The sequence below is a fragment of the Artemia franciscana genome, chromosome 7, assembly GCF_032884065.1.
Source record: "Artemia franciscana chromosome 7, ASM3288406v1, whole genome shotgun sequence".
NCBI classification, from domain to species: Eukaryota; Metazoa; Arthropoda; class Branchiopoda; order Anostraca; family Artemiidae; genus Artemia; species Artemia franciscana.
In genome coordinates this window covers 49,661,881-49,677,252 of record NC_088869.1, presented here as the reverse complement: position 1 = coordinate 49,677,252, position 15,372 = coordinate 49,661,881, and the positions used below count along the sequence as shown (strand labels likewise).

General features: G+C 35.2%; 1 protein-coding gene across 1 annotated transcript in view; it reads left to right on the top strand.

The window, feature by feature from the left end:
• Positions 1-15,372, top strand: part of LOC136029413 (disheveled-associated activator of morphogenesis 1-like) — a gene marked incomplete in the record, with an annotated part of 127,561 nt that overhangs the window by 35,352 nt on the left and 76,837 nt on the right. Inside the window, 2 exon segments of the mRNA XM_065707780.1 lie at positions 1,864-1,992; positions 13,580-13,672. Of these exon segments, the coding sequence (XP_065563852.1) occupies positions 1,864-1,992; positions 13,580-13,672 (222 nt within the window).

The window sequence follows — 15,372 nt, the reverse complement described above, 5'->3', positions numbered from 1 at the left end:
GCTAGACTAATAATTTTTTTAAAATAATTATTTTTAAGTTATTATGCCGGGGTAAGAAACTGATCGAATATTTCAAGGGTTTTAAGCAAGATTATATATTTATGAGGAAAATAAGGGGTTTAAGATTTTAAGAAATATTTTATTTTTATGAGTTATGTTCGTAGTCTATTCATCTATGAACTGAAGACATCAGTGATTTTTATACTATGATGGTTTTAACATGTATGCAGCCTTTTTTTTAAATTTTGTTTCTAATTCGCTTCGATCCTCGGTGTCTGAAGTCTTCAAAAATTGAGACATTTTTTTCAATGCCCGTTGCTTTAACTGCTTGGATATATCTAGTCTCATTTGACGGTCCAGGATGTTCATTTTCACCAATTGTGAATTTATATTGCTCGGGTCGGTCTTTTGGTTTTATCACGTTTGATAGTTCCTACAATAACAATTGTAGATTTTTGTTTTTGGGTGTTCCTCTAGGTATGTTTTTTTATTTTTATATAACCGCTAGCTTTTGAAAAATATAGACTGATATCTTCCTAGACATAGCTGGTTTTTATGCTATGAATGGCGTCACGGAAATAGATATTATGATGTGGGGTATTTTTAATCTGACATTTTTTATGGCAGTCACGTGTATGACGACTTTTATATTAGTACATGTCGCCATTACAATACTGATGAAAAATATAACATCGTTTAAATGAAGTTTGTTTCCAAGACTAAGGCTCTTAACGAATTTTATCAAACTCGTGACCTATCTAGATCGTTTTTCAGGCCAGAAAATCCCCTGGCGTATCTTATAACATATTTGTAAAATAACCTATTCAAAATTTGAAATCCCCCTCCCCCCTAATGTTTAAGAACCTTTTTCAGATTTTATTTTACTTTTTAATTAATATGTAAATCTAAACTCGAGGTCTTATCGCCTATTCTTTCAACCATTAGTTAATTAGGGAAAAATAAACTGCAATGACTTTCTTGCGAGAATGAAAATATTTTCCTGTCTATACTAGACATATAGCATTTTATTTTGACAAACTGCAAATGAATAATGAGCTGTTGGAACCAAAATAAACTTTATGGGGAAAACGTCCAGAAAAAGATTCATGGGGAAAGGAATTTGAGAGTGATATATTTTTATGATTGCAAAAATACATTTTCCTATTAACTAATGTTAATAGGGAAAAAAGCTATAGTAGAAACTAAGGCACGTGTACTAAAATTGATATGTTTAGTTTTAGAGGGAGGGGGAGTGGTGATATATTGGAGAATGCGTTATATCAATTAAGAGGACTATCTCATGAGAATTTAAAAAAAAACACATTCTTAAAGTTAAAGTATTTCTAGTATACCTTGCACAGGTATATAGAAAATAGCATGCTAAATTTGCAGCGGCTCCCCGGAAGGAGATATGCAAAAATAAAATTAGATACATTTATAAATTGGTAATTTTGACTAGTTTTATCCTGCTCCAGCATCATGGTTGGGAATAGTATGTAGCGAATTCGGTATTGATATAAACTCAGAATACACAAAAACGGATCTCTGTGAGTTCTCAACTAAATAGCCTGCAAGGAAGAAGAAAAAAAAGTAAAGTATCCAACACTAAATTGGGAATGAGTAAATTAATAACTATATAAAATATAATGGGGGGGGGATCAGCAAGAGCCTGAATAGTTAAGTAATACAAAAAATGAGGAGGAATTTATTAAAATATTTTACATTTTATATGTGTGCGTGTGTGGAGGGGGGGCACCTTGTGTATGTGTCAGGTTAGAGTCTCACCAATCAGAAAAGAGGTTTATAGCCCCTATCGAAGCCAATTGACATATTTCAATAAATTAGAAAATTGATTTGTTTTAGCCTGACGAGCCACCTGAAATAACATATTGCGTGACAAGTCAGGGTGGAACTCTACAGCTACAGTACTTAACACCAATTATACCAATGCCCGATGAAGAAGAAGTCAATGCAAGGTTTCTTGATGTTATTGTAAGTTTTTTTTTTCTCTCTCTCTCTGCGTGGTTAATAAAGGACCAACAAGTTAAAACAAAATATATAAAACTACACGCACATATATTCCTTTTATTTTGGAGCTCAAGTAATTATTCAAACGTTCATTTTCTTTAGTCTTTCTATTGTGTTTCTTGTAGATTTTTGTGTGTCATGTTTTAAGGAAACTCTATACCTTAAATTCATTTTGCGAGCCTTAGCGTCGGTTGACTGTTTCAAACACAAAGGGATTATTAGCAACTACTCTTAAAAGACTAGCCACCATCGAGATCAATCGAGGAAATTTGGTTTGAATATGAAATTTTATTGAAGTAAACAGTGAAATTTGATATCCCCTGTCTCGGAAAGGTTTTCAATAGAAGCAAGTCGTACCAGAAGAAACCCCCAAAAATGCCAAATTGGCAAAACGATATTTCCTTTGAGATAATTTTTATCGTTTTCCTAGCAGGTATGCTGGAACATTTCTAGGGACTGCCCTTTCCTGAATAAAAAAAACACGTTTTTTTCAACTGGAAGTAGGGAGCGACATTAAAACTTAAAACGAACAGAAGTTGCTCTGTATATTAAAGAGGCTGTTCCCTCCTCAACGCCCCGCTCTTTACACTAAAGTTTGACTCTTTCTCTCAAATCTACTTTCTAAACATTAAAAAGTAGACCATTTGTTGACCGGAGCCTGAAAATTCTACAGTAGGGTTTTCTGTTACGCTGAATGCGATGGTGTGATTTTCATTAAGATTTAATGACTTTTAGGGGGCGTTTTTCATTTTTAAGGTTTCGTTTCCTATTGAGCCGGGTCGCTCCTTACTACAGCCCCTCTCCCGGAGACTGTGGGGGATTAAGTCGTCCCCAATGAATAGTTATAAGGTTATTCGACTATGCTGAACTAAATGCCTATCTCAAAATTTTGATCCTGTGACTTTGGGAAAAAATGAGCTTCGGAAGGGGCCTAGGTACCCTCCAACTTTTTTGGTCACTTAAAAAGGGAAGTAGAATTTTTAATTTCCCTTAGAATGAGCTCCCTGGCGATATTCTAGGACCTTTGGGTTGATACGATCACCGCTGAAAAAAAAAAAAAAACAAAAACAAATTTGGATTTGATGGCATGATTTTCGTTGAGATTCTATGACTTTTAGGCGGTGTTTTCCCCTATTTTCTAAAATAAGGCAGTAAGACTAAACCTGATGAAACATATATATTTAAAATCAGCGTTAAAAAACGATTCTTTGATGTAACTATTGGTATCAAATTCCGGTTTTTAGAGTTTCGGTCACTATTGATCCTGGTTGCTTCTTACTACAGTTCGTTACCTCGAACTGTTTGCAGAGGCGCCATTTGGACCAAATCTTGGGGTGGGCATAAACTCCATGTTGACCCCCCCCCCCGACTCACTTCGTGTCGCGCAATCATCTAGGAAATGGGCATTTGACAGAACTCGAGAATTTTATTATGTATCTTACCTACTTTCAAAGTTTACAATAATTAATAGCAAATAGCGTAATTACCCCAAGCGTCGTCAAGTAATTACGCTCTTTGGTTAATAGGCGTGCAGTAATTTCAAATCAATTGGAGAGAATGGCTTATGTTGGACACAATGGATTATTATGGCCGGCAAAGGGCCCTTTGTGGTGGAAGCTTGGGCCCCTCTGGAAAATCTGGAGTGGACATTTGCCCACCCCTGACCCCCCCCCCCCAAATGGCGCCTCTGACTGTTTGACTATAAATAGAAAACTCTGCCCTGTTTGATTGAAAAAAATTCAAACTTTGTAATGTTGTAAGTCTCAATGAAAATGAACCCTATCTGCGGCACAAAACAGCCGAAGTTAAATGGTTCTTCTAAGATTTCCCAGGAAAGTAAGTGTCAGCTTTTGGTTTCCTTCGTTTATTCAGATCTCGTATCCAAGCTCTGAAAGCTATGGCAAGACTGCCCGATCATATCCAAATAGTTTGTCCACAAAAACTAAAAAACATTATTATGGACGAGATAGGGTGATACCTAAAGTATCGAATACTCCATTAAATTTTCCGTATTTCTGTAGTAGAAAACTATAAATGATAAAAATCCTAGTCCGACGCGCAATTAAAGTAATGGCTCAATGACTCCTTAAAAATTCCCATTAGAATTTTTCTACAGGGTCACAAGTTGCTTATTAAGTTTTACTATTGTACCATGTAGGTTACAATTTACTATACTATTTGTATATATTTACGTGTATTGGAGTTACTGGGAGCAAAAACATTAAGGCCTTAGGATATTAATTTTAGTTTGTTTATCAAGTTTTCAACTATTGCATTTTATCATGTGAAACTGCTTATAGTTTGAAATTAAACGAAAAAACAAGTTTTTTTTAAATGAAAGTAAGGAGCGACATTAAACTTAAAACGAACAAAAATTAGTCCGTATATGAAAGGGGCTTTTCCTCCTCAACGCCCCGCTCTTTACGCTAAAGTTTGACTCTTTCTCTTAACTCTACATTTTAAAACAGTAAAAAACTTTAGCGTAAAGAGCGGGGTGTTGAGGAGGAAAAGCCCCTTTCATATACGGAGTAATTTTTGTTCGTTTTAAGTTTTAATGTCGCTCCTTACTTTCATTTAAAAAAACTTGTTTTTTCGTTTAATTTCTGGACGTTTTTTAATTAATGCATTTTTTTTTATCTTGGCTCTCCACGCATAAATAATTAAAACGAAATTTGCATATTAATTTTTTTGGGGGCTAAATGGCTTTTTCATAGTTTTAATCGGAAGATTTTGAAAAAAAAGGAGCGAGAGAGGAGGCCTAGTTGCCCTCCAATTTTTTGATTACTTAAAAAGGCAACTATAACTTTTAATTTTTTACGAACGTTTTCATAAGTAAAAAATATACGTAACTTACGAATTAACTTACGTAGCGAACTTCTATATTCGTATGCTTTTATTGCGTATATGAGGGGGCTCACCCCTCGTCGATACCTCGCTCTTTACCCTAAAGCTTAAATTTTGTCCCAATTCCTTAAGAATGACCCCTGAATCACAAAGGCCGTAGAATAAATAGTTGAAATTACTAAAAATACTTTAGCGTAAAGAGCGAGGTATTACGAGGAGGTAAACCACTCATATACGTAATAATTTCTTTTCGTTTTAAGTTTTAATGCTGCTCCTCACTTTCAGTAGAAAAAACTTTTCATATTTATTTTTTCATTTTTTTTTAAATAATGCTAGAAAATCCTGCGCCCCCTCCATTGAAAGTCTCTTCCCCAATAAAACGTTCCTCCATTGAAAGATCCTCCCACGTAACCCCCTCCCCTTCAACTCTCCCCCCAAACCAAAAAAAATCCCCCTGAAAACGTCTGTACACTTCCCAGTAACCGTTACTATATGTAAACACAGGTCAAAGTTTGTAACTTGCAGCCCCTCCCACGGCGACTGCAGGGGAGTAAGTCGTCCCCAAAGACATAATTATTAGGTTATTCGACTATGGTGAATAAAATGGCTATCTCAGAATTTTGATTCGGTGACTTTGGGGAAAAATGAGCATGGGAGGGGGCCTAGGTGCCCTCCAATTTTTTGGTCACTTAAAAAGGACATTAGAACTTTTAATTTCCGTTAGAATGAGCCCTTTTGCGACATTCTAGGACCACTGAGTCGATACGAATACCCCTTGGAAAAAAAAACAAACAAAAAACAAATAAACACGCATCCGTGATTTGTCTTCTGGCAAAAAATGCTAAATTTCACATTTTTGTAGATAGGGGCTTGAAACTTCTACAGTAAGGTTCTCTGATACGCTGAATCTAATGGTGTGATTTTCTTTATGATCGTATGACTTTTATGGGGTATTTCCCCCTATTTTCTAAAATGAGGCAAATCTTCTCAGGCTCGTAACTTTTGACGGGTAGGACTAATCTTGATGAAACTTATATATTTAAAATCAGCATTAAAATGCGATTCTTTTGATGTAACTATTGGCATAAAAATTCCATTTTTTAGAGTTTTGGTTACTATTGAGCCGGGTCGCTCCTTACTACAGTTCGTTACCACGAACTGTTTGATCCTACGAATTTCTGCTGTTTTAATATTATCGCACTATATAGGTGAATATTACCTCTTTTAAAATGGTACTGCTCACGGAGATGTAAGTGTTCGCCCAAAAGCTTATAACTGTAATATTTAGACTTATTAAAACAGTAAAAAAAAAACTATTAATGCCAGATTCAGTAGCATGTATCTGCTATAAGATCCAAAGTTCTTTCACTGAGCCTTTAACGTTTACCGTTGAGCCTTTAACGTTGAGCCTTTAACCGTTGAAGCTTCAATTGGAGGGTCTGTGCTTCCCATCAAAATCTTAAGATTCTTATGATTTCTCCCATCTTTCCTTACGTGTGTCATAGATAAGATTTTTTTAACATTGAATATTATTTACATAGTCTAATATAGGCTAATAAAATTTTTTCATGCTTAGCTTCACATAACACCCTGCTCCTGCAACCCAGCCTCGTCTCATAACTTCTCCCCTCTATATCCCTTGGCGTTTGAAAGATTTTGCTTTAATGCTCATTCTACCTCATTTTTTATCATGGGCATTTCCCAAATATTGGGCTAGGTATGTTCAGATGGCTTTAGTTCATCTTCTTTTAATCGAGGGGTTGCCCACTCTCCGCTACCTCATGTGCCTACCAGAGTGCCACTTGTTTCGCACTGCTTGACTCTTGATCTGTCCTCCCGCATGGTGTGGTCCAAACAATTTTATAGTTTGAGCGAAGAGCTCAGAGCAGGACCGCATTCAGTGATGGGTTTGGCGGGTTAGAATACCCAACAAGTATTTCTGCGATCCATAAATTGGTCGTAAAATGAAAGTAAAAACCTTATTGCCATCCCCTGACAAAAAATGATTTTGCCCCTCCCACAAAAAAAAATTTGCCCTGAAAAAATTTCATGGTAAAAGAACTAGAATTATTCTAAATAAATCATGCTTGAAAAATAAATCGATCAATTATGCAGCTTTCCTGACATAAAGGAGCGTGAAACGAAATTAATGTTGCCTTTATTAAAATCTTTTTTCAGAATAAATTCAATTAGATTTCAATTTATTCTGTATTGAAGTTTTTAGAACAAAAACAGCTGAGCAATACCGAAAAAAAAGAAAAAAAGAAGCACAAACACAACCATCAAAAATGATAAAAGGAACAAACATACTTTTTATAAGGAACATAATATTGATAACAATGTATGATATCTATTTTATCGTATCAATTTCTCTTGAGGAATTTCGTATTTCATTTTTATAGGTCGAGCTCTGAAAATATAAACCTGGACTTTTGTGGGGTGTTTGATTTCATCGCTAATTTTATTAAACAATTTTTCTTAAACAACCTGAGAAAAGTTGTTGCTAGCAATTGTTAGCGACATTCTCTGACAATTCGAAAGGGTTTTGTTGGATCGCTATTAATGGATTCCGAGGATTAATATTTTTTAAATCGAAGGCTAAAATTTTATGATTTAACGACGTCGAAATTTTTCCCTGTTCCGCTTCTAACCCCGATTTCACCTCCGTGTCTCAATTCTGATTCTAATTTTACGAATATTTATCTTTTTTTTCCTTTTTTACGGAATCGATAACAAGGATAATAAATCAGGTAGATTACATAACCTAATCAATTTTTTGCATTAAACATGTTTCAGGTTGAATATTAATCATTTGTTGTTTCATGAATATTTGTCCCCTCCGAGGTAAAATTTCGTTTATTCAATTGGTCTTATTTATGTTGATTTTCAAGTATATTGAAACAATTCCAAAAGTATCGTCATTAGAATAAGAACTCTTCCATTTTTTTTAATTAACTCGAATTACACAGCAGAATCGTTTCAAAAATGGGAAAAATTTAGTCGATTCCGATTCTGGTCCTTTGAAAACCCCCCATTTTTCTGTTTCCATTCCTGATTCATCTTTCTGTCACTGCCGAAAATGATAGGCCGACGGGGGAACTTCTTCATTTGAGAAATATTTGAGAACGACTTTGTCTTTTACAGTTTATATTGCGTGTTTATCTTTTTTCTAAATGATGGACTTTTCATGCTTCTTAAATATTGTAGACTATAGTGTACATAGTCTGGTCCAGGCGCGTATGAAGGGGAACCATTTGATTCAACTATTTTGCCCCAAAATCTTATTTTCCCGATAATTTACAATTTTTCATATATGTTCCCTTTTTCAGGTCCCCCCTCCAAGTAAATTCTTCAGAACGTGTCCCATATCATAAATGTGAAAATTTCGTATTACCTTCGCTCTCTGTTTGTCAAGTTAGTTAATCAAACAATTCATATTTAATTTATAGTTTTATTGCCTCTACTTAAAATTGACCTAAACGGACAAACTGCCGATTGATAGCAACATATATAATCAACGTTCAACATATACAACCAACATTTTTAATTCAATATTACTGACTTGCAAATATGCGCTGAATTTAATTTCTTCACAAATATGCGCAGGTACTTCGCATTACCATAACAAGCAAATTCAGAAGTCCTTGAAAAATGAAAATTGCTAGTTTTACGGAATGACATTCAAAATTTGGTAATAAATGAAAATTGTAGAATGGTTTAAATATTTATGTACATCATGTTCAACACTTGATATCTTTCTTATGCACGAGCCACACAGTCAGTCACGCGTGTGCATTGTGGAGAAAATCAAATAAGGGCACGCCTTCCATAAGTAATTTGTTGATTTCAATATTCTATTTACGTGGTACAAGTTTTGAAATCAAGGAAAACAAATACCATTCTTGGATCTGGTCTTTTTTATTAAGGTCATTTTACACCTTAAAAATCATTTTGGGAGCCTCACTTGGGCTGACCGTCTCAAAGACAAAGGGCCCAAAATTTTCTCAGGACCACAAGGAGCTCCCAAAGCTGCCAAATTACTCAAATGATATTTCCTTCAAACATTGGTAAAAAAATTGATGGAGGATATTGAATGTGCCAATAGTTCAAAATACTACCTAGAGACTACGTTAAAATGGTTTAAATAGAGAAAGATAAAGCCTGATCTTTTACTAATTGTTAAGCCCATCGCTATATGAGCGAAGCTTTTCAATCAGAAAGGGGTAGCACCGCAGGGAGATCCCAAAATCTGTCAAATAGCGTAAATGTTAATTTCTTTGAGCTGATTTTTAGCGTTTTTGAAGCAGGTTTGCAAGAACATTTTAGGGATTGCCCTTCCCTGAACTTTAAAAAGATAACTCTTCTTCGTTTAATCGAAGCAACACAATCCATATTTTCTGATGATTTAAGTTTCATTCTATCTGAATATCCCGATCTCCAACACAAAACAAGAGAAGTTAGATGTTTTCTTTTAAGATTTCTGGGAAAGTAGGTGTCGGTTTATGGTTTTCTTTTGTTTATTTGTATCTTTTTTCAAGCCATAAAAGCTATGACAAGACCAGACGATCAATTCTAAAGAGTTTGAACACAAATCAAAAAAATTGTAATGAAGGACATAGGGTGATAAGGCACCACATCACCTTAACAAGTGTAGCAATGGTGTGGCTTGGGCAATTCAAGCAATTACTGATTGTTTCAAACCGTGAAAGGGTTAAATTTACACCTTCTGCAGTAACTATTAGCAGCAGTACCTATGTCAAAGTTTTGATTTTTGTACTTTTGTATTATGGCGACCACACTCAAGAAGTGAAGTTAGGTTAATCATAATGAAATATATCAAAGATGATGCAAGTATAATACTTTAGTAATAAAACTATGACAACAACAACAGAAAATCGTGGAAAGCAGGCCGTCCACAACGCATTATATTAAATAACTAACCTAACCAAATCTATATATTAGATGTTTAATTAAAGTATAACTGCATAGCAGTTTATCTCAGTTAATCTATCCTTAAAAGAGAAACCGGTTTTACAACAGATCAAGAACAACAATGTGGTCGCTATAATGCACAAATTTGGATTTTTAATAACAATTGATTTGTTTGAAATGACTTGTTTTAGTGTCAACTCTAGCATAATCGATTTTTAATTTTAACTTTAAAGTTTTTTTTCAGAAAGAGATCAAAATGGAGTAGAGCCATGTTTATTAAGTCATAAAAAACCTATTTAAACCCAAGGAATTGCAAGGCTGATTGCTTCATTGGAGTAATTTGATTAACTTGATTAAATTTCTGATTCTTAAAAATGTTTGAATTGTTTGAGAGAGCAAACTACTAAACATCGAAAATAATTAGCAAAATTTAGGTTGGAGACACACATAGTATGGCCACGGTGGTGTATCCAGAATTTTGTAATAATGGGATGGCTTGTCTTAGAAAATTTACCGCATATTATTCATAATAAACGGGTTCCTACTAAAATAAATCCACCCAGTGGGTTAGGGGGTGTAAATTCTTCTCTTAAAATATTTTATAAGCCTTCTCACATAATATCTAGAAATGGGTGATAAAGATTCTGCTTAAAATGCTCCTTTTTCGGCATGAAAGCCCCACTTATTTTGATTCTTTCCTCTTTTAATATTTTCCTAACTGGCTTGTAGTCCTGTGCCTTCTGAGCAATTAAATAAAAAAACAATCTTTTTCAACTGAAAGAAAGGGGCAAAATTAAAACTTAAAACGAATAGAAATTATAACGGATATGAGGGAGTTCCCCCCTCGTCAATACCTCGCTCTTTACACAAAAGCTCGAATTTTTTCTAATTCTTTAAGAAGCTTCTATTGCAACTGAACCACTGTGTAACTGAATCCCAAGCATCTGAACCACCGTGCAGCTGAACCACCGTACAACTGAACCCTCGTGTAACTGAAGCCCTGTGCAACTGAAGCCCATTTAACTAAGCCCTCGTGTAACTCAACCCCAATGCAGCTCACCCCATTTATCTAAATCTCCGTGTAACTCAACACCTGCACAACTGAACCCCCTTGCAACTGGACCACCGTGCAACTGAACCACCATGCAACTGAACCCTCGTATAACTGAACCTTCGTGTAACTGATGCCCCGTGCAACTGAAGCCCATTCAACTAAGCCCTCGTGTAACTCAACCCCCATGCAACTCACTCGATTTATCTAAATCCCAGTGTAACTCAACACCTGCACAACTGAACCCCCTTGCAACTGGACCACCGTGCAACTGAACACCATGCAACTGAACCCTCGTATAGCTGAACTCTTGTTCAACTCAGCCATCGTACTTATATTGGGTAAAACACAAGTTATAATCTTTACATGCTCAACCTTGTTGGAATTTTTTGCTTTTTAAAATCAGAATATAAATGACTATCAAGATGATTAATAAAAAAGCTTTGTTTTGTTCTCACAAAAACAAAGGAAATCGGACGTCACAAACCAGATTAAGGCCAAATTTATTTCTCCTTTTTTATGTCTGTTAATGAGGGGTTCCTTCACCCTGTCACTGTCTACGGGTCTAGGTGTTTACCCCCCCTCCTCTCTATGGAAAAAAAACCCTCCATTGGAAAATATCCCGTCGTGAATAATGTGGTTTTCCAAATTTGAATATTTTATTCGAGTTCTGTTGTATTTTAGTTTCGTTAAGAAGTGCTAAGGAAAATGGAAAAGAGGAATTAGTGTGAAAGTCTTGCTCCTCCCCCTCCGATGGCGGATCCAGGGAGGCCGGGGGGCCTTAGGTCCCCCTCCGAGATTTTTCTGGCTCCCTCATTCGTATTCCGTTATTTTCTCTTGTTTTACTCTTTTTTAAAATACTTGTCATTATGATCAATTATTCGTAGGGGATTTACCCAATTAACAACAAAAAGAATGTAAATTCCAATGAATGTAAAGAGCAAAGTTGAAACTTAAAACGAACAAAAATTATTTATCTTCATTCGGTTCGGTATATATCTGCAAAATTGGCATAAAAATCTTTGATTGGTGCAATGGTTTTTCTACGAACATGGAACATTCCCCTATTTCACGAAAATGGAAACACCTGTTGAAGATGAAAGGGGTATCTTCAACACGTTTCATAAACGTGATAACACAGTTATAGCTATTTGTCTATTCACAATGACATATTGAAAAGCAGCCTTGTAGCTTAAAGTTCAAAATGGATAAAAATAAAAAATCTGGACACGAGCATAGAATGGACAAAAGACGAAGACTGGTGGCTGAATGTGCAAGGGGATCGAAGGATAATTTCAGATATTTTGTAATTTATCGGAAAAAAACAGGAAATCAAAAGGTTTTGACTAATAATAAATCCCCTCTACCCCCAAAAAATCCTTAAGTTTAGTTTTTTGACTAATTAAATAGCGATTGGCCCAATCTATCTATTTATTTATCTACCTATCTATTTATTTTAACTATATAGCTAATTTGGTTGAAATTAGATGAATGAAAGAATTATAAGGAATTTAGGCAAGGAACAGGCTGCTTTACAATTCTCTACCTCTTGTAAAAACAGTTGTATTTTCACTCTTAGAAATTAGAGGTTTCCCCATTAATTGATTTTTTTTTATCCAATTCTAAAGAAAAAATTTAGTCTGGTCTACTCATTCACAAAGTCTCGATAAAGCCATAGTAATTTATTCATCAAAAAGTCTGTTCGCGTCTGTTGTTAATTAAATAAAAAAAACTAGTTTTTTTAGCTGAAAGTAAGGCGCGACATTAAAACTTAAAACGAACAGAAATTACTCCGTGTATGAAAGGGGCTATTCCCTTCTCTAATGTAACGGGTGGTATATAACCGAATTTAAAAATGAAGCATGAGATAGATTAATTCAGTTTTAATAGAAGGCGAAGCGTCTGAAAAACTGAAAGAATCACTTCCTTAATCGATCTTATTCGTACAAGCACGTACTTCAGTAAGGGCCTCATCTTTATCTAGCACATGATTACCCATAGTAAGGACCCTCTTTATTTTCTCTGGCTCTACTGAGGTTACATGATGTGCTTGGGCAAAGAGAGGCTCCCTCATGATGTGTAGTGCTGGATGTCAGAAGGTGCGGGTGACAAAAACAACGCTGGGCTGATGTCAGCAGAAAGATTCTACGCTGTTCGGAAAGACCTAAGTCTAAGAAATTAATAGAAGAAAACCGTCTATAATGATCCGGCACTTGATCACCTGGCACAATAGAGAACGGCCGGTATCCATAGAATAGCCGATGACAGCTGTGTTCGTATTTCAATTAATCTACAGTTTAAACAACAGATTATAATATAAAACCTAATGTTAAATAGTATTCCGCTTAATCAAATATTAATAAAGCGTAAACAGGATATTAAACACAAATTCAAATAAATGAGGGTGTATGTTATCAATAAGGGCTCATGAGAGGTGGTCCATGATGTAGGAACTTTTATGGAGGAGGGGGGAAGTAACAACCAAAACACTTTTTATTGTTTAATTTGGATAAAGAATGCCTAAAAACTATGGTAAATTTTGGATTTTGGGGAGGTAGCCTCAGTCCTGAGGCCGCCTCCGGGGCACACCACTGCATCAGGTATACCGCCAGAGTATTTAGAAATCCATATAGCTGTTAGAACTTCAGCACTTTGATGTTAGTATGGATAGGTTGAACTTGGTAAATATAGTGTGTTGTTTATCCAATGGATTCTTTTTTATAGGACGAACTTGATCTTGCTGGTCCAAAGAAAGCAGCCATGCTAAGTCTACCACTAGAGAAAAAGTGGCAAATATATCTTGATAGGACGAATAAGGTATCCCTGTCTTTAAATACTTACATTGTCACAATGTACATGGGTTGCGTGAAATTTTTAAAGCATGCCTGACGTAGCGAATTTCAAAATTCTTTTACACAAATGGGCTGTACGTCCATGCTAAATTTCTAAATTCAACTGACTTTTTTTTTTTCTTTTTTTTTCTTTTTTAGCTGATTAATGAAAGTTTATAGTATTATTTTTTTTTAAATAAAGTTACTTACTTACTACTTGCTACATTTTACAGTCTGTACATTATCAGCATTTTTATACGTATAGTAAGATATTTTTGTTTTATGCTCTATTTTTTTTTCTTAATTTTCACGATGTCAAATCCGAATTTTGTATTCCTAATCAAACAGTTCGTGGTAACGAAACTGTAGTAAGGAGCGACCCGGCTCAATAGTAACCAAAACTCTAAAAAATGAAATTTTGATACCAATAGCTACATCGAAAGAATCGCATTTTAATGCTTTATCAAGTTTAGTTTTACCCATCAAAAGTTACGAGCCTTAGAAAATTTGCCTTATTTTAGAAAATCCTATCTACAAGTATTTGTAGATAGGAGTTTTTTACTGTTTTAAAAAGAAGGGTTGAGAGAAAGAGTCAAACTTTAGCGTAAAGATCAGGGCGTTGATGAGGAAGCAGCCCTTTTCATATACGAAGTAATTTCTGTTCGTTTTAAGTTTTAATGCCGCTCCTTACTTTCAGTTAAAAAAACTTGTTTTTTTTTATTTAATTGGCAAAAGAAAGTGCTTCTTAACTCTGCTCGAATGCAAAAAAAATTTCTGCTCGAATGCAAAAAAATTGAAGTGAAAGTTCAAACATCCAAAAGCTTTCCACAGAGCATGCTTTCAAGAAGAAGCATAAATCCTCATTAAATTAAGCTAGGAAGTATTTGGAAGGTCCCAACAGACGATGGATTTTCATTAAATTACACGTTTGTAAGAAATTGAGTCGTCTTTTGAAGAACAGCAATCGTATTACTGAATTACGCATAAACTAATATTATTTTCCAAGTTTAGAGCACAGTAAATGATTCTTCAAGTTTCAGATTAATGTAAATGCAAAAACTATCGAGAATTTGTGGGTTAAGCCTGTGCATCCAGTTTCGTCTCTTATATGTGTTGGTGGTAGTCGCCCGAGGGATTTTCCCCTCATCAATCAATGGTGGATTCAGGGGAGGAGGGACCTCGTCCCCCATGATTTTTTTCTGGTGCCCTCACTTTTTTTCTGTTTTTCGCTCTTTTTAAAAATAAATATGTCTATTCGGTCAATTATTGGCACCCCTGTCACACTAGTCCCCCAAGAATTTTCTTATTAGTTCCCTTATCACATTGCCCCCTCCCCCCAAGATCTTGCTCTAGATCCGCCCCTGTAACCAGTTTCTTATAATGTTTTATTTTGGATTTCTATTCAACAAAAATGTGTTTTGATCTATCTTGATCAGGTTTTTCTATATTCAATTGACTACTCCGCATTTGATTTTTATGAGTGCTATGGACTTCGTGATAGCTGTTACAACTTATAAACTGTTAGGCAAGTCTGAGGAATTTTCAGTGTCATGTGTGAAACACGTACAACTGTGGGCATTAAAGAACGTAGAAAATATGTAGAGCTCGATAAACGACTATTTCGTAACCATTTCATTTCGATTGTCTTACGTTGCAAAGGAGAGGGCAAGATTAAGCAGGATCATC